The sequence below is a fragment of the Anser cygnoides genome, chromosome 7, assembly GCF_040182565.1.
Source record: "Anser cygnoides isolate HZ-2024a breed goose chromosome 7, Taihu_goose_T2T_genome, whole genome shotgun sequence".
NCBI lineage: Eukaryota > Metazoa > Chordata > Aves > Anseriformes > Anatidae > Anser > Anser cygnoides.
Genome location: NC_089879.1, coordinates 19,076,772 through 19,100,477, shown reverse-complemented (window position 1 = coordinate 19,100,477; position 23,706 = coordinate 19,076,772). Strand labels below are relative to the sequence as shown.

The following is a 23,706-nucleotide window of genomic DNA, read 5'->3' as shown; positions in this document are numbered from 1 at the left end:
TGAAACTCTCCACTTTCAGCCCCATCAGCAGATAGTGCAGAATGAAAAAGAAATGATGATTCCTCTGCTGCATGAATTAGAAATCTGCTAATGACTGTGTGGCTGCTTGTGGCCTGAGAGCATCCATGGAGAGGGGCACCACTACATAGGAGAAGGCTCCTGGGAAATAAAGCTCTGTGATTGAGCAGCATAGAGGTGCTGCTGCAAGTGACCTCATTTCTTGATTGTGAACTGACAATAAAAGGGGAAATGGAGCAGCAGTGGTAACATTTAGGCTCCTTCTGAGCTAGGAAGGGGAAAACAGTGTTCTCTCTTGGATGGTATTAATATTCTCTTCAGTGTCTCTGTGCTTGTCGTTCATCTCACAACTGGTTTGGGCTAGATTGCAACTGGGGAAGTATTGGTTAATATGTGAACAGCCTAAGGCAGGAAAACAGTGGATACGTTGGCACAACCAATGCAGGCTGCGTGGGCTTGTGCTCTGCATGTGCTCAGAGCTGCCTGGAAGCCTGCATGTGTGGCTCTCAGCTGAGCTTGCCAGTGCCCCAATGTCACATTCACTGGAGCCACCCCTGTGTGCGGGTAGCTCCAAGTGTGACCTTGTGTCACACAAGGAGATTGAGAACGATCTACTGGGACTGTTGTGTGCTAGAAACATCACTGCATTAATGGAGATCCCCATGTTATATAGGCAATCACTTTCCTGTTGTTCTCATGACCTAACCCTGTCCAAGAGTGAAATCAGACCTTTCAGTACTTGGTGCTTATACCATTGGAACCATCAGGAGTCTCCAGTCTGGGTACTGCTCTAGTTTAGCTGGAAGAGAAAGTTGTTCTTCCTCCTGGATAATTTTTCAGGCTTTTGGGAGAAGTATATATTAACAGAAAACTGGTGGCTTTAACTATGTAGAGGAAAATCCCCTTAGGTTTCAGTTACTGTAATGCCACAATCCCACTAATTCTCAAGATCACAGTAAAATTCTCTGGGAGAAACAGTTTAGGAACATTCTTATTTTTCCTCTGTAAAAAATGTTTACATCCCCTGACCTTAAAAAACAATTATAAAGCCTTTCGGGTATGTAATTGGGAAGCACAATAAAAGCAAACAGACAACTGAGAAGTAGTCTTCTCCCACCCCATGGCTAATCAAGACTTCTTTGTTGTCAGTGCAGTTTACAGTGCTCATTTGCCTCTTTGAATAGCTGCCTTGGCCATTTTAGTAGAGAGGTCAAGGGCTTGAATATTTACCTCAGCGTTCAAGTATATTTATTTTAAGGGTACTGCATTTGAGGAAGGACTCAGTTGTTGACAGCGCTTTTTACATATGTTGCACAGAGCGTGAGCTTTGTGGTGCTGTATTCCTGTAGTAGTTTGGCAAAACATTAAACTTAGAAACAAAATTAACACCACCACCACACAGACACACTCTTCATTGTGAATATGGTATGGAGGGGAAATAACTAGTTACTCTTTATCCAGACAGAGGAATGCGATGCCTGCCAGGTTTGTGCATCAACTGAATTGAGTTGCTTTGAGCGCTTGGTGGGTCCTGAACATGAGGTTCATTTGCTCTTTTCCACTTCTGCTTTCTTCAGGAAATAAGTGCAGCAGCTAGCTAATCAAGTGATTCACAGTGGAAAGTTTAAAGAGCGGAGTGGGAGCTGCTGCACGCACCAAGATGCGTAATAGGACAGAAGCAACAAAGCTCACTTCTCTGGATGTGGCTGTTGAATGCAAGAGGAGCTGCTGAATCCAGGAGCCCAGGTATGTCAAGAGACTTTTTCTGTGAAAGTGGAGGGAACAGATTTAGCTGTTGAAGGAAACTGTAGCATGATCTGCAATTGGTTTGTTGCGGTAGGATCATTTTTAAACAGCAAAAGTTTCAGTCAAAGCTCACCCTGAACTGCAGCACAAGGAAGAAAAAGGAGCAGAGCTGTTTGCTTGTATCTTTTATTCTAGGAATGACAATAGGGTGTATCTATTGCTGCTGCTAGTAGAAACTCATTAGATTTGGTCCTTATCAATGAGCTGCTGTTTTGAGATAATTACCCTGGTCTTACTCTTTTGAGTTTGTACAACTGTTTTGTCTGTGACTAACCAGAAATACTCTGTTTACTCTTGGGCTGGGGAGCATTTGCTTCCCTGCCAAGAAGACAATAACTCAAAAGCAATCTTTTTTTGGTATCTGGGCTTCTTTTCTCTTGACTTCATTAGTGGCATATGCAAGTCAGAGAAGAAACTGCTTCCAATTAGATATTTAGAAGCTACTTTTTTAAAACAGAAAAAAAATGATGATTGGGTACATGAGAGATGGTTTAAATTAGTTTTGTGTCCACTTTTGAACTGCATGGAAATGCTCTTCCAACAAAAGCAAAGATAAATGCTGTTACATGTTTGAGACAGAAATAATGATTTTGAGAGGTTGTACTGCACAGAAAGGCCTTGTATAACTTAACATACTCAAAACTAAAAATAAGCTTGGGCAAATTATGTTTTAGCATAAATTAAAGAAATTCCTTTGGCAGTAATAGTGTCATACCTTCTTGAAACAAGCTGAAATTATACTTATTGATGAAAAAGTAAGGACTGTGTCCTACTGAAATACAACTTGTTATTTGAACAGCTTTCAACTTTCTCTAAGCTGACAAGTATTTTAAAACTCCTTTGTATATTACTTTTTGACAGTCCTTGGTTCAAGTCATCACAAACAGATTAGGCCCCCATTGTATGAAGTGCTGTGCCAAAATTTATGAAGAGCGAATTTCTTCCCAAGGAAGGAATTAAAATTACAATTAAAAGGACCTGGCAATGATAGGTAGGAAAATGATAGCTTGAGGGACAGAGGTAAAATAGTAGATAGACAGCCTGGCACAGTGTTTTGTTTCTGAGGAACTGTTGTTAGTGCCTGTAAGGACAGAATAGTGTGAGCCACAAAAAAGGAGGTTGTGGCTGAATTCAGGGTTAACTAGAATTTGTGGGATAAACCAGTTCATAGAAGAAAGGAGATGCCTTCCACTGCTTGGATCATATAACATCAGAGAGCCTTCTGATGTTACTTTACCTGGGAAGTAAAGGAATCCTTGTTTTAAGCATTTCAAAAAATTGACTGGCATGACTGTTTAATGAACAGGCTTATCTTGGCTGCCAAGAAGGGGAAAGGGATATTGAGAGTCATCACCCAGTGGATTTTTGGGGTGCTGTGAGCTGTGCATTTCTGACAGTCACCAGGGTCCTGGGTTTTAAATTACTCTTTTTTTTTTTTGCAGACACTTACTATAAAAAGTGGACCAAACTCTGAAATTTGGTATCAGGCTTCACTGTGTTTTGCTTAACTATCCTAGTGTGAGACCTTTCTCAGATAACAAATGTTTTTTAATATTTAACGAAACTTTTTGATTTGGTGCAATTTGGGATTTTTGTAGCATTATGGGATTATTATTTAGATTTCTGTCAGAGACAAAACCCAAGGTAAATATAAGTAATGCTGAATTAAAAATGAGTCTTTACAAAAATCATGCTTGTTCAGCCATTAAGCTTTTAATATCAACATTATCTTTCTACCAGGTTTGGTCAAGCCTTTCTTCGCTTTTATCCTATCAGTCTGAAAAGGCATAACCCCACTGTAGTGTGATTTCACACAATCTTCATTTAGAACAAAAGGGAAAATACATGAATAAGTTCAACTTCCTCTCTGTTACCTGATACCACTTTCTGAATGATAGCATTAGGCTTCTTTGATATATTTTCACTTTCGGGTCTTTTTTTTTGTTACTCATTAGTATTTAAACTTTACTTTTTCTATTATTGTGGTATTTATAACATAACCAAAACTGAAATATGTCATTAGTTTACAATGAGGACCAGTACAAGTGGTGGGATGTAGCAGAGAATCAGCAGATTAGACCTTTTCAAAAATATATAAATTATCCTCAGTACCAAAGATACTTGAATCCTGGATCCTGTGATATGTTGATCAGTCCAGAAGAATAATTTTTCTTCAAGAGGAATAGAAAACACAAAGGATTTAGAAGCCCAAATGAAATTGTAGATCCAAGCAAAGACTATTAGGAGGCAGAACATGTAAAGTAGAAAGTGCAAGTGGAGAAAACGGACTAACACTAGGGGTCTGATGTTTATTTTAATGTGCCTCTTGTAGTCTGAACAGTTAGAGTAAATAAGGAGGCAAATTGTGATCCTCATTTTGCCATTACATAGCTTTATAGTCTGAAAATGTTTTGAGTGACCAGCCCTGCTTGTCTTTGCTGTGCAATCAGCAAGAAAGGCCTGCAAAGTAAATTATGAATAGAAAGATAAAATTGATAACTACTTTTGCCTATGTTCAAGCAGTGCCACTGATTGCTCAGGTGCTGGCCTTCTGAGGCCACCGTAAGCACTGCGTTTCACCTCCATGCCTCAGTTTCACCGTCTGTAAAATGACTGCCTCTGTCATGGATTTTGAGCTTCTTATACAAATGATCAAGGTAAATCTAGACAGTAGGAGTGTGGGTTACTTGTTACTTAGCATTGTTTCAGGCTTAGCGTGGTAGTTTCCACAGCAAGACACTTCCCTTAGGAAAGAGGATGGTGTCATTTGGGATGTGAGAGCAGCCTTCTTGAAAAAGTGACTGAACTATGCTATCACTGACTCCTAGAACAGTACCCAGGCTTTTTCAGTACATGGTACAGCTTTGTGATGACTGAAGTGGGCTGAAATCCTATACAAGGGCAAAGAATAATGTATGACAAATGTCTCTCCCACACAGTCATGAGGAACAGTGTCTTCCTGTTTACTCAGTGCCAACACAGTCGTCATACTTTCTCAGTTCGCAGAACTGTGTTGTATTGACACAGACAATTAAGGAAAACAACAGCAGTGAAACAAACTATTGTTGAGGTAGGGAGCTCCAGATTGATACCCCTGGAGACTGATTAAAATCTCATAGCCCCTCCATTTCCTAGCCATCTCCTAGTGAAGGACGGTGTATGGGCTATGGTAGAGTTACCCTTCTCTGTAGTGTGAAGGATCAGCATTTGCATCCCAGCGTAGGTGTCTTCTGGGACCATCAGCCTGTTGCGGGTGCTGTGGTGCCCAGTGAAAAGATAGTGTCACCCTCTTCATTTCCGCAGCTCAGAGCTGCTGCATGCTTGTGGAAGTGAAACTGGTTCATCTGGCTTGGAGTGGACAGGGTGCAAGCAGTAAGCAAGCTGCGTAGCTGATTGATGGCAAAGGAAGAGAATCCCAAATATAGTATCACTGTTGGCTCATAATTTCTAAACAAGGCTAATAAGAGTATTTTTATATCAAGGGGTCTATAAATGGGCAGTGCAGGAGAACTGACTCAGTTTTTGAATTACATTGCATTTAGTCATTTTTTATTGACAATCTACAATGGTAAGCAAAGAGCCACTGTACATAGAGAACCTATCTCCTAGAAACAGGTGTATGCTGTTTTTCTTTGAGAGAGTGTTAATGATGGGTTAAAGATTCTTCTAGGCTCTTAAAAAATGATCAATTTGTCAAGTAAAGCGATGGACCATGTTCCTCTTGCTGACAGCTGCCTAGCTGCCTGCTCACACTGTAATAGTTTGTGTCATATCCTTCAATTTTGAGCAGTCAGTGTCCTAGACACCACACAGTATATGGCTGATTTTGACTGAAACTGGAGAAGCCTAACTTCCACTCACGCAAACATAAAAGATTATGACCGCTCTGGGTAGCGGGGTGAGCTCACAGAAAGCTCTGACAAAGGTGTAGAGTTGCTGTGGGCTCAAGGCTGAATCAGTGACCTCCCAAAAGACTATGGATGAAAACAGAACTGGAAGATAGATGAGAGGACTTGGGGTTGAGATGAGTTAATCAGAGGGATTCCTTTACCTAAAGCACAAGATGGACCGATCGTAGGTCAAATTTAATGAACAACCAGTGTTTCCAGCTGGTGCTTCACCCCTGCTCTAGGTGGGGGATGCATCAGACACACAGCTTAGTTTAGCATTCACACTTAATGAAATGCATAATCTGGATCTTGAGTAGTGCTCTTCTGTTGTAAATCTGATGATGGTAATAGTTATGATTTTTCTTTTATAGCTGAGGCAACGGAAAAAGAGACAAAATCTGACTCTTAAAGCTGGGGCTAGAATCCAGATTTCCTGCCTGGTTTATCATTTTGTACATGAGTTGTGTAGAAAATGAATGAGCTCTCTCTTATGAAACATGCATGCATATGATTGCAAGGTAGTAATGCTGCTGTCCAGGAGCCGAGTGCTTAGCCATTAAAAGTGGAAAAGAATCAGTGGCAGCAAGCCTATAAGCTTCCCAACTCCAATAGCTAAGACTGTCAATGTCTGGTTTGGCAGGACAATGGGATGGTATGGGTTGATGATAGCTGTAAATAACACAGTATCTTTAACTTAATTTCTGATTTCAGCATGGACAAAGCAACTGAGCACATGGGGCAGCTGGAGGATTCACCTGGCAAAGCAGGACAGCAAGAGCAAAGCCCTGGTGATGTAGACAAAGCAGAAGCACTGGGACAGCCTGCACACAGCAAGGACGAGCTGCCCCACAGTCATACCCTCCAGTGGGAGACTCTAGGCAGACAGTTTGTAGAATATGAGCAGGTGGCTCCATTTCTCATCCCAGAGGAGCAACAGAGAAGGCTGATGGACTTTCTTCCTCTCTTCCTAAAGGTTTGTTCTTTTTATTGCCTTTGGTGCAGATGCCAAGGTCATGCATTTGATTTTCTGTTGCTCTGTGTTGTGTGGCCACCCTGCCAGCGAAGTTGATTAGTACACGATCTCTTTGGCTAGGAGGTGGGCACTTTTATTCCACTGGAAGCCTAGGGAAACAATTTCTTGTCCATCTCTCCTCTAACTAACCTGCAATCTAAGCACAAGAAAAGTAGATAGGGGAGCACTGCTTTATTTATGTGAATGGCTAAATTCTACCTATTGTGTCAGGGAATATGCTGATGATACAAGCATGTTTCAAAGTGAGTACCCTGTGAAGAGGTTACTTAAGTCACTCTACGCTGTTTTATTTACTTTGTGGAGACTGGGTGCAGTTTCAGTTTGGGGAAAATGTGGTTGTGACATGTTGCTAGCTAGGGGAAATGCAGGGGTATGGTGTGGAAGATGAAATTTTGGGGTTAATGACAGTGCAGATGTCTAATTCCGGTCCTTGAGAAAGGAGTTGTTACAGATGGGGAAACTGCAGCATGTGAGGAGAGGAAGGTCATACTCTGGGTGAGATAGCTCAGGAGTAGAACACTAGTTAACAGGCTGCCATGCTGCATTCCCTACAGCTCCTATCAGACAATAATTTCTGAGATGGCCGTATTGAAAGGTGAACCTGGAAGAGTCCTGTGATGAATGGGAGTCTTGAGGGTTGATTTTGTTTGAGTGCATGAAAAATACAGGGAGCTGTGTGAGTGGATCGTACAGTGGCAGAAGGCAGAGCATAATCCTGAGAGACACAGAAAACCTGGCCTATACTTAAATGTTTTCTGATCATGTAGTACAGCAGGATTGTCTTTCTCCGGAATTATCTAGGGTAGTACAGCAGGATTGTCTTTCTCCAGAATTATCTAGGGTATTTATGGGTATAGAATCTGAGTTTTTACACGCTCTCGTTATGTAAATATTTCAGATTTTTTTTTTGTGAAACCATATTTTAATGATGTTATATTTTATCTGTCTGTACTTGTGAGTTTTTGGTGTTCATGGGTGACCAAACTCAGACCCATCAATTCCCTACCTATCTGAGCCAGTTTTCTAAAAAAAAAAAGTAGTAAGTGGGTGAGAAAAAATATTGCTAGACATGGTCACTCTATGTGGAAGCATTGTGGGACACAAAAAGGGACCCTGTAGTACAAGGAATGTATTGAAATGTGCGAGCAAGGAAATCACTGCGCTCAGTTCTGTGAAATCTTTGGTGTCCATAATAGTAAAGAAGAAATAACTTCCAGACAGTCAAAAGCATTTCACTCAGCTGGATGAAACATGAACCTGTGAAGCCTACACGGAACTTTCCCCACAGAACACAGGGTTTCAAAACTGCTGTAGATGCTGGTGCCAGTTAACAGTACTAAAGCAGGTAACCCTTTGGTGTCAGTGTGATGCAAACAAATCAAGTGCAGTTCAAGTTGCTGATAGGGTCTGGCAAGACCTATGGCAAAGGCTTTGCTATATTTGAGTGCAAGCTTGCCCTGGTCCAAGGCACAATACACTTGTGACACTTGAGAAATAAACTTCAGTACCTGTGAGTCAGAGGACAGCAATTCCTCAGGAGGCAGGCTAAGTGTTGCCAAGGCACTGGAAATTTTGTGCGTACAAAAACCCATCTGTGCTTCCCTTCTGCAGGGCTGAACTTCACATGTTTTAGGGTTGTAAGAAATGATTTCCTGAAATGCAGTAATGATTTCAAATTCCTAAAGGATATCATGGCTACAGAATATATTCAAAACGGATGCTCAGATTTCTCATTAGCTTAATGCTTGCTTTTGTGCTCTATGAGAGGGATTTTTGCCTTCCCTTTTCTCAAGTTTTTTAACAGCAGAGCTTTGTGCTGTTTTGTAGTCTTTTAAGTTCAGATGCATGGCTAGAGCATTTTGTCATTGCATCATTGATTTAGGAGTACATTGTTGAAGGTCTGGCCCATTAGCTTTGAGTCATCATGTCTTTCCCCATACAACTTTACTACCTTCGTGTAAGAGCTTCCTGCTTTGTGTGAAGCCCTTGGTCTAGCCTGGGCAAACACATCTTTGTTCAAGTTCTTAGTTGCATTAACTACCCTGCTTCCTTGTATTTAACAGGGGATTGTGCATAAGTCCTCTTTCTCCCTTGAGGATTTTCATTTGTCTTCCTTTCCTTGTTGGATCATGTAGGTGCCGATGCATCTCTGTCTCCACCTGAGAGCTTTGGCTCTTGCTGGGCTGGCTGGAGAGAGGGCCCTAACCAGCAGCCAGTTGAGATGCAGGGGCTCATTGCTCCCTCACACTCCTTGATGCAGAAGGAAAAGGTGTAGGAGGAAAATGTTAGCTATCTGTTTGTGATCTAGGCATAGGCTGGGAGTGATTTTAATGTGACATCTGGTGCCTGTTGGTGTCTCGGAAAGCATCAGAATGTTCTATTCGATAGATGGCTTTTGAGCTAGCATCTCTCCATGAAGCATTGCTCAAACCTCAGAGGGAAATGTCATCCCCCTTAACTCTGAAGCAGTCTGTTACTCGGCATAGGCAATTCTAATGTAGTGCTCTGTATAAAACAGTTGAGAGTTTCAGTGTGTTGCTGCCTGCTCCCCCTACCCCTGAGCAGGAAGGACAGATGGTAACAGCAGACAAGGAACTTGTGGCAGAATCTTTAACATCTAGAAACAGCCAGGCTTCAGAGGAAGAACAGATTAGGTTGACACCGCATTATTTGAGTTTCCCCAGAAGGCAGACATTCTGGAATGGAGTCAGGTTGGGCTTCTTCCAGATACAGATCTTTATAGACTCATAGACCAATATGGAACTCATTGGGCCTGTTTTTAGAGGAGAGCATTTACTAGAGGTTAGTGTCTGACCCACAGGATGATCACCCAGGAAATTAAATTGGAACACGGGTGGTCTTCTCTGTAATGACACAGGCTTACTGAGCTTTTGCACAATGGCAGTAGCATTGTGCTGACCCTTTGATTAATTAATACTGTTGGTTGATTGAAAATGAATGTTTTAGAATGAATAGGATATATTTGAGAAAAGGAAAGTTTGTCAGACTTGGAGCAGGGAACCATCAAGTCTTGCTAATGATCTTTTTGCCAGTTTTGCATTGAATTGTTCTTCTGTACTTAAGCAAGTAATTTGTAAACTAGTTTATAAATTTGCTTTTCTAGGCTAGCTAAACATTTAGGGTAATACCTGCCTGCTTAGGAGAGTTTTATTACAGTGTAATGTAGGAATTATTTAGAAATTCTGGGCTGGTAAATGTTTACTGTCAAAATCTCAACATTTCAGATGAACATGTTTTCCTATAATAGAATTGAACTGTACTCATGATGTAGCTGGCTTGTAAAGTTGCAAGTTCATAGCCAGGCACAGGTGTCACTTCAGGCTAGGCAGCCCTTGTGTAACCTCATAGCCAGATGAGTTAGGCAACTCACACTGCTGTAAAATCATATCCAGTGCCTTTTGGGCTTCAATATTGCTCTTTTTTTTTTTTTTTTTTCCCTGCTCCTTTTCCTGTGTTTTCTTTTACTTCCTTAGTTTGTAACAAAGATTATTGTGGTTTGGCAAGAAATTCTGGTTTTATGAACCTTACTTTCCTCCCAGATTTGCATAGAATTTTAAGGCAGAAACTTTATATGTGCACAAAATAAAAAAGTGATGGATTTTGCTTTTTTGTTGTTGTTGTTCCGTGATTTTTCTAAATTTATTGACTTCAAAGAAATAGTTTCCAGTAAATATTGCCAGTATACTGCTGCCTTCATTCAGTACTTTATTATCATGGTTTGTTTGTGACAGATCTGTTGCAGTGCTCCATGAGAGCTGCAGCTCCAACCCCATTTCAGTTTCTAAGTATCTGAGGCCATACAATGACTTGCTGAACAGAGAAAATGCAACTTTTATATTTTTATTTAACTCAAAAATCTTTTTTATTTTTTGCTTATGACTATCCTTAGTTTTGGGAAACCAATTTTTGGAGAAAGATATTTAATTAAGTTTTTGGACAACGCTAGCAGTAACCTCTTTAAGGTACAGACTTGTATTTTTAAAATGGGCTAACAGTTATTTTGGTACAAATATTTATTGGCACAGGGGCTGTGACAGACATCTAAGCTGTTTTGATTATATCCATTGGAGAAAATAATGTAAATGCTGTCTGGCCAGTTGCATTACGTGAGTCAAATGTTGCCTGTTCCAGGTTAACTTCTGTATCTGTAGGGTCAGACTTCTGCTAGTCCATTAAACAGCATTTGCCAGACAACACTGTCTGGGGAGGGAATTTTGAAGGGAAATGTTAACTTCAGGTTTATGTGTATTTATTAGTACTTCTCAATCCACCAAACACATGCTGTATCAGAAACTTTTAAACAGTTTTTCACACTTGGATTTCAGGCCTGGGAAGAGTCTGCTGGAGTAATCGTATTTCCCAACGTTCAGCTGTTAGCCAGTGAAGTTTCCAAGCTTCTGACAAAGGAGATTAAGAAGAATCTCAGTGGCAAGCCTGCAGGTAAAGATCCCGTAGCATTTCTACAGGGCGTTTGCTGTTATTCAGCTGTCCTCTATGCTATGTTACACACTTAGCATGACGGAAATAAAGAGAATAGAAAATGCTAAGAATAGCATGCCAGATCTACCAATGCTAGCCCACACCTATTAGGTGTGACTGTGCTGAAGATCTGGACTTGTATGCCACACCAAACTTTATTTTGGAGCTTATAGGTAGAAATGTATAGCACTGCAGCTATGCAGTAAAAGAGTAGGCTACACTTAATATTCTGAAGAGCTTTCTTTAATGGGAAAAGTAGGCCAGTCCCATATGGCTTTCCTGGTGCCTTTTGTACACTCTTTGCACTGGTCAGCTGGCAAACTTCATGAACTGAGATGATATTCCCTGTGAAGCTTGTCAGCTTATGAAAAGTAGTTTACATGAACTGGCCTGAGCCTGTTGTTCGATCAAAATCCTTTCAAGTTTTTCCATTCACCTCTGGGTTTTTGCTAGCGTAATTTTGTAAAATTTGTCAGATCTGTTAAGAAAGGATCAATGCAGTGTTTTCACCTTTCATTAAGGAATTGAAGTTTAATGTTTTGTGGTAACAGAGGAAGCTCGGCTGGCTTTGGAGCAATTGCTGCAACAGAAAGGGGAAGTAGAAGATGGCTGTTTGCTCTTGAAATCAGTGTATCTACTCTCACAGACTGATGTGGTAAGAGAAATAATTACAAAGGGTTTGTTTTGTGATTTATTTTATTTTTATTTTTTAGTTCTGAAAGAGTGGGTATCCACCCCAACAGTGGAACATCTAGGACTTAAAATGTTTGTGTTGTCCCCAGTGCTTTATGCATCAGCATGTCCAGGGTATAGTCAGAGAGAGAACATGCTAGCAGGTTTATAGTCCAAGCTTTTCTAAAATAGGGAAGTAAGTGCTCTGTGATTTCAGATACCCTTTTGTTTTGATAACCAGACAGCTGTTTTTTCTAGTATTTATCTGATTTTTCTCCATTGTCTGTTGCTGCTCTTCAGCCTTTCTTTGTCACTCCAGCTTACGTATCAAGGAGATGACTGGTAATGATCTGTCTGTCTGATACTGCAGTGGTTGCATTCTCATTTTGCAGCATTTCAAAGCATTTCTGTATGCCCATCCTCAATGCAGACTGTCACCAGCAGTACAGCCTGCTGGTGGTGTGTGAGGGTGCATTTATCCCTGGCATTGAGCTGAGCAGTTTGTCTCCTTATTTAGATAAATGAAAACAAAATCTTACTGTTGGCTGCTGGTAGGCATGATCTGTGTCACAGGAAGGAGGTGTGTAAAATTATATATAGTTAGTCACAGTGTGAAGTTTCTTGATGAGGTTTGTGCTTTTCAGAAATGTTGCTATTTTTTTCTGGTAGACTCACAAAAAACTTCGTATCACAAACCCCACTCTTCTTTTTAGTTTGCTGATTTTGGACTTGATTATTGCATGCCAAATGGGCACCCTGGGATGCCACTTCTTTAAGTTGTACAGGGTCGTTAGTAGAGATAGAAGGAAACTAAGTGCTGAGAAACATTGTGAAGAAGCAGAGTGTCTATTTATAAAAGCTATAATTAGAAGTGTTTGTGCACTTACTGAATGAGTTGCAAAAGAAAAGGAATTATAGCTAAGTTGCTGCTATGCTGGGGTCAAGGATGGAATGGAGAACTTATGCTTTTAACATACCAGGCTTCTGTGGTGTCCTTTGAATTTATGATAAAGGAGGCACTGTCTGCCCCTGGATTTACTACTATTTTAGCTGCTAGTTAGTTTGCAGGTTATATGCTTTATCAGCTGTAGGTCTGCTTATGTAGGACACGGTAAGCATCTGTCAAAGCTGTATTTAATCTGGGGAGGGAATTTCTGGGAACAGCTGTGACAATGCATGGTCAGTATGTTTGCTTCTCCCAAGTGGGTCTCTAGAGCCATGGCATGATTGCCATGCTAGTGTGCCCTTGAGCACTCCTAAGAATAAAACACTTAGGTAGCTGGTTCACCTGTTAAGACTCTGCTTGGTGTGTAGAAACATATGGAAAGTGCAGTCAGCTTCTGGAGGGGCTGATTTTGGTTTTTCTTACTTAGAGAACTTTGTGGAACATCATTGGATCTGGCCTTCCAGCTGCTCTGATGCAGTGCCTGTACCTTTTCTTCACTTTTCCTCTGAAGAAAACCAGTGATGATGGAGAGACAAGTGAGAACGAGACTCAAACTCAGGAGATGCTTGTTAAGGTGAGTTGCCCCTCTGGCAGTTTCTTTGCCCAGACGGCTCATATTCATTCAGGCTTCAGAATGGAACTGGTGGTGATTCAAATGTCCAAAGAAAGGAATAAACTAGGACTGAAAAATCATTGAACAAGTATCAGAAGCATTATAAAACAATCTAGGTGATGCAGTTATCTCTTATTTTGTTATTAAGTGAAACAACATGACATATTCAAAAATCAAAAATTCAAAAAATATCCTAGTGGAAGTTACACTTGTTAATTTCACTGCATGTTATCTTCTGGCATCAGTAGCTAAACTGATTTTTTTTTCTTCCCCATTTAACTGCTCAAAAATTGGTGATGGATAGAACAATCACTGATTTTAGATTTATTTTTTTTCAGTTAGACCTGGCTCACTGTATCCAGTTTTCATTTCTTAGTTCCTGTGTTTACGTGTTTAGGAGGGCTTTGTTACTATAGTACTGTGGTCCCTCTATAAGCTCTGCAGTGACCCCACCCAGAGTTTTGTGCTGCTTTGCTTTTCATTGGATGCGTACATCTGTGGTCATGTTGGGTTACTGCTGGACTCTGTCTCCCCAGTATTTGTTGAGGTGTTTGCTGTAACTGATGTTTGTTTTCTTTTCAGATAATGCTTAGCATGTACAGAGAGGAACAAGGTGTAGAGGAACTTCTGGCAGCTGATAAGCTTCAGTCATTAATTATAGCAACTGCTTCCCTCTGGGACCAGTGTAACCGTTCGTGGAAAGTACCCACAGGCCGTGTGCTGCGAACAATTTCAAAGGCTCAGACTAGAAACAGCATCCTATACCTACAAGGTTTGGTTTAGTAATTTGGCTTCTCTTTTTCTCGTGGTTGTCCTGCGAATGAATTCTCAAGAAAATTTTCCCTGGGATAGATTTTTATCTCTACAGTAGCTGATACTCAGTCAACTGAAAACCATGGGCTCTTTACTGTCCAGACAGGAGCTTTATTTAGTGATGATAGACATCTAGAAACTGAGGATTTTTCCACACACAAAAAAAGAAAATTACTGGCAAGAGTCCATCCCACCTGATCACACTTTTGTAAACAAGCACAAAACTTTTTTTCAGTAATGTGAGGCTCATCAACATTTGAAATACAAGATTGATGGCACTGCCAGAGGAACAGTATCTTTTTTTGGATATCATGATTGGTTGTGAGTTATATCCTCTTTTCTTTCTAGACTATTTGTCTAACGTTAAAAACTTGTTCAGTTTTTGTCAGTAACTTCAAAATTGACTGTCGGTTCTTAAATACCTGCTTTTTTTTTTTTCCCTACAGCTGTGGACTGCATTAAAATAGCTATTCAGAATCTCTTTAAACTGGCTGATACCCTACCTGCTTGTGATGCGTGTGAAGCTGTTAGTATCATCTTATGCTTTGTGAAAGATTCCTATCCCATATCATCAGTTTTATTAACAGAGTTTGAAAATAATGATGGCTACCAACTCCTGCTAAAAGTTCTACTCAGGTAAGTGTAGAAGTTTTTTGTGGATTTCTAGAGGATGGTAAAACTTCATTTTCAGAAGGCATGTTGGTCTGCGTTAAAATGTTAGTCATATAAGTAATCTTGTGTGGATGCAAAGCCAGTAATAGTCTCTGACATTGGGTCTTTCATTACTATTTTGGGAGGGGAAGCAGTTCATAACTTCTCCTACTGAAACCATAACAGAAATTAACTGTAGGAGAAGTTAGTTTACAGGTGGGGTAGGGACTTACCAAACAGAAGGCAAAGGTTTTTCATCAATTATTAGGGTTAGAAGGGATCTGGGATGCTTAGAATCTTAGAACCATTCAGGCTGGAAAAGACCTCTAAGATCATCTAGTCCAACCTTGTTTTAGTTACGGTGAACTCTTAATCCAGAAATACACTCAGCTAGGGAGTGAAAGCAGATCTCCTTGCAGTGCAGAAGACAAAAATTCACACAAATTTATATCTAAAAAGATTAAGTTCTTCTGAACTGAGATGAATTTGAAAATATCAGATTAAATTCAAACTAGTCATCCTAATCAAAAGTGCAAAGCAGAATCTTTTAGTCTTCTTGTTATTCTCACTGCCTAAACAAGCTGTGAGTTTGCTACGTCAGAGCAGAATGTTATACCATTTCCCCAGAAGCGTTTAGCTTTTTTTCTTTTTTTCTTTAATATTGTATGAAGGGAGCACTTCCAGATCTTCTCAATACATTGTTTTTTCCATTATGGCTTTGCCTAATCTTGTACTTTATCTCTTACACTCGAAAGAACTTTGGTCCCTGACCAGTATGTCAGGCTTAGGAGGTATTTGTAATTTGAATCTAGAGTATTCATGGATCCAAACTAGGTGGATATTATTTCTGATGATTTTTTGCAGGGCACAAAATTACCGACCTACAATTGGAAGAAGCTTTGTCTCTTTTTCTGGCAGTGTTTTCTTTAGTTACCATGGAGTGTCTAGCTTTCTCTTCTAAATAAGTTGTGTTGAAAGATGGCTATTTCTGAAGAAAATCTATCCACATAAGGGAAGAAACATGATCTTTATCAGCAAGGGCTATGACTGTCTCACTCCTTTTTAACTGATAAAACTAGGCTGGGGAGACAGAAATAGTATACAGATGCTCAGGGCTTCAGTTTTTTGTCTCTTTCCAGCATATACTGGCAGCAAAGGGTAGGCTGAGAGCTTCCACTGAACTTTTTCTTTGCCAGATTTTTTCTTTTCTGATGCTTGGAATTTGTTCTTCAGATAAAGAAAATTCTGTTTACAGGATATTCTTCCCCACCAGGTCACATTCTTCCCTGCTAAAATTGAATGCTAGCATTTTCCCTCGCCATTCTTCTCCTTGCTTATAAAACATTGTTTTCTTTCTGAAAGACTTTCCTAACTTATAGTATCTATTGCTCTGCCACTAACCCATGCCCAGATACTGCAGTTTTCATTAAGAATTAATCCTCTCTATGCGGTACAGAATAGAATGGCATGAAAAGAACATGTCTCTGCCCTTTGGCAGTTGCTGTCTTAGGTCTAAACTATTACATATCTGGGGTGACAGCTCAAACTGTTTCATTACCTAGGAGAGACATGGTATGTTCATGTTTGATTCAGTATATGCTGCTATGTCCAAAAAGTTTGTATTACTAAGGCATGAACACATGACTGTCTCAACTTTGTTGCTAGATGTGAGGGGTTGCAGCAAAATGAAGGAGACCCCTATCTGAATGAGATTCTGGACATGCTGACTTGCCTTACAACCTGTGGAAAAACTGAACTGAAAGTTTCTGGCAATATTGTACACCCGCAATTACCGCACTTTGATTTTGAACGGACACGGTCTTCTGGTACAGTATATACATGTTGATATGTAGGTGGATCATAAAAAAAAAAAAAAAAGGTGGGGGGGAATCTGTTCAGTATGCCTCTTAAGAGCGAGGAAATGCTTAAAGTTTACAAGCTTGAATGTTACCTACATCAAAATGAACTGACCATATCAGTTGGATGGTCTGGTTGTAGGTGGAGGATGTGCCTCCCAGTCTCATTCTTCATATCTGTGATTCCTGTTTCTGGTCTCAGATGTGATTGAACGTTAATAGTTAAAGTGCTTGCAGATGAAAAAGTCAATTCTATTTATGATTAAAAAGGAGAAAAAATAAAAAACACAAAAGGGGATCTCACCTGTTTTTCTTGCAGGAATGACAGTGAAAAATCTCCAGGCTTTTCAGGTGTTGCAGTCCATTTTTCAGAAAAGTAATGATCAGCACCTTTGTGGAAGAATCTTAGGAGCAATTGGTACCATATGGGCCTGGAACATGGTGAACTTCTTTCTTCTGGAATGGACACTACAACCTATCAACAAGTTTACTGACATAATCCATTTCAAACCACACCCAGTCCAGGTCCAATTTTTCAGACTGGTGGAGTCAATAGTGCTAGACCTGTCCTACATCCCCCATGAAATTTTGAAGAAGGTTCAGTATTTGATAAAGGAAAATGTAGTGCCAATCTGCACTTTAACAGCTCTCCGGTGTCTTCTCAGCATGACCAAGAAGGATCCACTATTCAGCGACATATTCCGGGACTCAGGGTTATTAGGCCTACTGCTGGCACTTTTGAGGAAGCAAGCCAAGATCCTGAGGAAGTCAGGTACAACTTCTGTCATTCGAGATGACTGTTGAGGCAGGTATATCAATAAGAAAGAATACATCTTTCTGCAATCAATTAAAAAATATACTGAGTAGCTAGATTTATGTCTGGAAGCCAGCTGGCCTAACTTTAAATTTTAGATGTTTCTGTCATGCTAAGCCAGGTCCTCTCTGAATTCTTAGTGAACAGAATGAAACTATAACTATCCTAAACAGTTCATGTACTGTTCTTCACCGACGTACAGTAAATTACTCTGGAAGGGTACCATTCATCCTGCATTTCTAAACTGGTCTTGATTTGGGATCCTCTGAGATGCCAGCTTGATAGTAGAGAAAGAAAGCTTCTCACGGAACTTAGTTCCTCTGAAAACAGCACTTAGTCCTGAGGACTGATGATGGAAGGCAGTTTCTTGAATTTTGGACGTACAGTACTCACAACTACTACTATCGATTGTAGTGATATAGGTATCCGATATAGCTATCTCCCATATAGTTATTTGACAGGAAGGTAATGGTCCATGTGTGGTAACTGTACGATATAGCTGACTTCTGGTAAAGGCTCACATATTTAAAAGCTTTTTTTTAAACTATTTTAAATCATGTTAAAACTGCCTGTGCTGTATGAATCAGGAAATGCCTTTAAATTTCATTATAATAGTCATTTAACAGAGGAGGGACCCAAAGTACTTGGTATAACTTCTGCAATAATTTATATATGTTTATTCCAAGCAACAAACAGAATAGTAACAGAATAGTAATTGCAACAGAATTTCCAGCGTGTGGATGCCCATTACCTGCAAGGAAACTCAGCTTTGAGTTCTTGATATCAGAGAGTTAGAATTTTGTATGGCAGTACTTAAAGAGTGTCAAGATAAGTTGCCAAGAACGGTTGTATGTCTCTTCCGTTTATCAGCTGGCTGGTGTATTTTACTGCCTTAGATCACTTAGTGATGAAAATTGTACAGAATGAGTGACTGAATAGTTAGGTAATTTGTAACTTCAGATGAAAAGATGAAGAGGGGCAAGTGGGAACACACTGTGTGAAGGGATCACGGATTCCCTCTCTTGGTTTCTAGAAATTGCCTGCAAACTTCAGGGCCTTAGAGCTTAAAACAAAACAGAAACAAAACAAAACCAACCCCCTATCTTACACTGTCTGATTCTGGAAATGCTTGCCTTTAAACATGCAGACGTTTTCTGCTTTGCACTTTTAGTTTAGCTATCTATGTACTATCTGTTGCTATATTTTTCCACTTTGCAGCTCAGAAGCTCTAATGTTCTTTTATTTGTGTGTGCTCCTGCTAGGTATTACTGAACAGGTCACTTTACATCAGCTATATAAGTGGCAAGTAGAAACATAGCTATTACTAGTACTGTCTATAGTTATGCAAGAGTTTGGGATGCAGAGCCTAGAGTCATACCTGTGTTTCCCAATTCCAGACTAAAACCTGATTGCTAGACAGTGCCCTGGTTGTCTTTTGCTGCTCACTTTAGAGTTCAAGTAGTCTGCAAATAATATTTAATTAAACTAGAATTTGCTGGAGAATTGGTTTTATTTTTTTTGTTTATGATAATCTAGCTACAGTTAACTACATCTTGTATAAATTTTATTACTACTTCTAATACACTGACAGCTGGAACCCAACTGCCTGCTCCAGAAGAAGGCACTGAGAAGGAATTAAATGCTGTCATGCTGAAGATGGTGGCTGCACTTACTCTGGGGTCTGTAAGGAACACTGGTAAGAAATGACATGACTGCATTGCCTTTGCGATACTTGGTGATAAGTAGTCACGATGCCTCTTCAGGAACACCAACAAACTTTCTGGCTTTTGTGCTTCAGTGGGAAGTGTAGGGATGACAGTGTTACACCAGAAATACAGTAAAGATATCCACATTCTCCACAATGAGACTTACCCTGGTAGTTGTGCTACTTCCCTCATCCATGTGGATGACCCTAAAACATTTACACAGAAGATGTAAACTTTACTCATGGAAAACAAAATTGTGTGTGAGAGTTTTATGTATTGTTTGTTCATCCATGTTTTTCTTCCATGGTGTCTATTATGTGAAATCTTGACATGATCAGAGACATGATGGGTCACACTTGTACATTCAGTATTGGCACAATTAAGAGAGACGTTTGTATGGGGAGTCTTGTGGAACATAGTAAAATGACGTAGTAATACAGGAGTAAAAACAATCTTCTGAATACTGGAATCTGCTCATTTAATTCACTATTGAATTCTAGAGTCCTCATTTGCAACATCTTACACAATGCAAATGTATCATCACAAACTGCCTCAAAGACAAGTCTGCTTCATAAACTAAAGGAATGTTTAAGCTGAAAACTAATTAGGCACCTTTTCATGCATTATTGAATTGGGAAACTGTCATCTCTGATGGTTAGAGACTGTGATCATCCCGTGATTTTATCCCCTCTTGTCCTCTTCAGTTTGTGTCCATTAGCTTAATAATCTTTTCTTTCCTGCCTCTCGCGCTGTATTTGTAGAAATGTGGCACTGCACACCAACACTGAAAATCTGCTTCTAAAAACTACAAACAAAGGATCCTTTAAGTAACAAATGATAATGTATTTTTCCCCAGTTGTTTTAAAGGACTATGGAATGGTGCCATACATCAAGATATTTTTGGATGATGAGTGCTACAGGAGTGCTACTCTTAGCATCTTGGAGCAGCTGTCAGTCATCAACTATGAAGAATATATGAGCATTGTTATTGGAGCCCTCTGTTCTTCTACTCAAGGGGAACTAAATCTGAAGCTAGATCTGCTGAAGGTAATTAACATGGATTCCAAGTTGGTTGATGTTTTCTTGGAAACTGGTTGGCTTGTGGCAAATTGCTCTTAATCTTTCCCCAGCACTGTGTTTTTCCAGGAAGGTAAGTGCTGAAGAGGAAGGAGCTACGGACCAGTTTTTGATTCTGGTAGATCAGGCGCTTTGACTTTTGGTGGGGGCCGTCTGTGTGGTCAGCACCTTCCTTCAGTATCAGACTGAAATACCGTGAACTCAAATAGTAACACAGGACAGAGAAATGGAAGTGGCAAATATTAGGGCACCGTTGTATGTGCGGTTATATGTAATGTGACAGAAAGGGCAAACAAATGTGAATGAAAATGGAGATGTGAAGGGTGGATGTGGGAAGAGGTAAAAGAGTAAGATTGGAGGGGGCAGGGTAGGCATGAGATGGAACAGCTTGATTCTGATACATTTCCAAGGTTGTAGCTTTGCTGTCCTTAATTTGGTAATCTCTTGCATACACCAGTGTTAAGGGAAAAACAGAGGTGAGTTCATGGTAAGGAGGATTCTTATGGATGTTTATGGAGGGTCTGATCCATAAGCAACTGAAGCAGGGGAAAGAATCAGTGTGCTTTATTCTGGTTTAGGTCATAAACATCAAACTGAAAAGCAGCAGTGTTGTAAGAATTAATTTAAAGTTTCATTCTGCATTCTCTACCAGGTGTGAACAGAATTCACCTTTTAGCACAATATAGCAGCTGTTTTTGTGATAAAAGAACTATGTTACTTTAAATTTTGTCACTTTTTATAGCTTTGATTTGAAACAGTAAAGTTTAACAATGTTTGTGGAGAAGTTGAGTGCAGTGTCCAAACTAATATGAAAATAAATGTAGCTTCGGTGTCTAATTCTGACAAATGATAACTGTATTAAAACATAATGTAAGCAAATGAATTTATTATCTGCATCCATTGGGACTGTGATTGTGTTATACACAAATTCAGATTGATTTGCTAATATATATTTAGCTGTTAAAGCCTGAGCCCAAATGTAATTAGCACTGCCGTATTCCAGGGTGGCACGTGGACAATTATGAGGAATAACAAATAATGGAATGTGAAATAAATTCTGTTAACGTTAACTGAGTTAGGGGGTTTCCAACAGACATCAGTTTTATAGATTCAAGACAGAGGAATACTAACTCATAGGCGATTAAATTCTAACTGAGTTAGAGCTGGAGGAAATGTGGTTACTGTTGACCTTCTCTGAAATGTGTTAAAGCCATCCTGATAACTTCAACTCTTGAGTTATTAAATTTACTCCCTGTTCAGAAGTCTCTGCCTGGTTTGATGCATTATCATACAAAATTGAATGGCAGTAACGGTGTTTCCCTTCCCCCTCTAGTTCTGGCAACCTTTTCTCACAGTCCTAGATCCTCTTTCTGGGAGATACACTTGTTAGAACTGTTCCTCTTCACCAGGTTGTAAAGTGAATTTCTTTCCAATGTGAAAAGATACAGACTCAAATTTGGAAGCTCCCCAGTGCCTGAAAGAGCATCATCTTTACAAAATAAATTGTTGAACGTCTCCCAAACCTGGGGTGGATTGCATTCAAATACACTAGACTGCTTCCTCACAACCTTTTTTTTTTTTTTTTTTCCCACTGACTTTACTTCCACTGCTATAACTCTTAACATCTTTGCTAGATTTGTTTTGCAATGGCAAGCCCGTAGCATTTCAAATTTACAAGTGGAATAGGTTGGGTTTTATACCTGTGTAATATTGTCAAGTGGCATTCACTTATATCCTGCTTTAAGCCCACAGAAGTTAGAGAAAACTTAATAACTTTGTTGTCTTTGGGTTTGACTCTTCATGGCTGTTTCTCTTCTAAAGCGTTGTGCAGACTTTAAAAATAAGTCTACTGAGAATGGGAATTGTTCTTGCTTTTCTTAATGAGGAGAGCCTGCTGCTTGCTGTATTCTTTGGGCTATGCTTTGTCACTTTTTCTTTTTCATCTCAAGATTTCTTGAAAGTGTCTGAGAAGATTGATCAGAGATTAGCCAAAGGTCTGAAACAGTATCTCTGGCCAAACTAGCTAAGCTATGTAATGCAGGAATTTTTTCTTTACTTTATTCCTGTGAGCACCATTCTTCACCTCTCAGGCTGTGTGTTTTCTCCTGAGGGTATGTATGAATCTAGGATGTTTGACTCTGTGGGTACATGGGAGAAGGGAGGAGGAGAAAAGATGTGAGGTGGTGACCTTACCTTTGACTAACTTTTTTTCTGTTCTGAGTGAAATTTCAGTTAAAGAATTTTGCTAAAAACTTGCAATTTAAAAATATTCTATTTTTACCCTTTTTTAAAGTGCTTCTTTTGTTTCCTGTCTTCCCAATGTTTATAGTCACTCCTGAGAATATTGGAGAGTCCCAAAAGTCATTCAGCTTTCAGAACTTGCAGTGGATTCAATGGACTCCTGTCTCTTCTCTCAGACATGGAAGGTGCCTTGCAGGACCCTCCATCGGGGCTGTGGGCAGCAGTTGGACAGAATCGCATAATGGAGCTTGTTTTCTACACACTTCAGGGGATAACAGCAGCCCTGCACTTGGACCCTGTAAACAGTGACTTCTTTCAGAGGAACAGCCTCTTTGAAAAGATGGCAGAGGATCTTGGGTCACTCGGTTGTTTCTGGACACAAAGAGAATGGCAAAACCCTCTGAGCCTTGAGAAGAAAAGGACATTTGCAGAATTCTTGGATGCAGCTTTCTGCTCCTCAGAACCTTTCCCAGCATGGCTGAAGAACTGCATATGGATTTTGAATTTTCTTGATCATATGGTCAAAGGAACCCTCCATCTGGAGAGCTATTTCAAGGAGATAAAACCAGAGGTGGGTGAGCCATCGAGAGATGATCAGGAGGGACCTGAAGCTCAAGAAGAACATCCTGTTGCTTTCAAAAGATTAGTCAACAAATTACCTGCCTCGGCATACAGGTTATGGGAAAACCCTGAGGAGAAGTAAGTCCTGATTTTACTATAGGAAATATAATAGTAAGACTGGTATCTGCATTTTATATGGTAGTAAACTAAGGCAGGGTGTGGCAACATTTCCCTAGACCAAACAAATCAGTCATACAGTCCCAAATTCCAGGCCTTCAGACAGCAGAAATCCCGTTGTTTTGAAAGGTAAATGGTGGTAAATGTTAGGGCATACGTGTTTAGTGGAGCAGTGGGACACAGAAGCCTGAGAGTTGCCCAGTTAGAGCTGAAGGTTCTGGCACGCGCAATGTGTGAGCAGGATTGGATTCTAAGGAGGGTTGTTGGGACTTGCAACTAATAATTAGTCTTTGCTTGAACATCCCCCAATCAATTTTGACTTTTTTAATGAT

General features: G+C 40.0%; 1 protein-coding gene across 4 annotated transcripts in view; it reads left to right on the top strand.

Annotated features, from left to right (window-relative positions):
• The first annotated feature begins 1,606 nt into the window (after nt 1-1,606).
• The window catches only part of WDFY4 (WDFY family member 4), a 134,699-nt gene continuing 112,599 nt past the window's right edge, over nt 1,607-23,706 (top strand). For 3 of the 4 annotated variants that reach the window (XR_010832719.1, XR_010832718.1, XM_048069285.2), the window contains exons 1-12: nt 1,607-1,764; nt 6,426-6,687; nt 11,094-11,208; nt 11,799-11,902; nt 13,293-13,439; nt 14,061-14,250; nt 14,738-14,927; nt 16,608-16,768; nt 17,118-17,570; nt 19,204-19,308; nt 20,175-20,365; nt 22,725-23,335. Coding sequence is in view for 2 of the 4 variants with exons in the window: in XM_048069285.2 (XP_047925242.2) it covers nt 6,427-6,687; nt 11,094-11,208; nt 11,799-11,902; nt 13,293-13,439; nt 14,061-14,250; nt 14,738-14,927; nt 16,608-16,768; nt 17,118-17,570; nt 19,204-19,308; nt 20,175-20,365; nt 22,725-23,335 (2,528 nt within the window). In the remaining 2 variants the exon portion in view is untranslated. Of the gene's footprint in view, nt 1,765-6,425; nt 6,688-11,093; nt 11,209-11,768; nt 11,903-13,292; nt 13,440-14,060; nt 14,251-14,737; nt 14,928-16,607; nt 16,769-17,117; nt 17,571-19,203; nt 19,309-20,174; nt 20,366-22,724; nt 23,336-23,706 lie in introns of those variants that run through there. The other variant, XM_048069286.2, reaches the window with a different exon arrangement.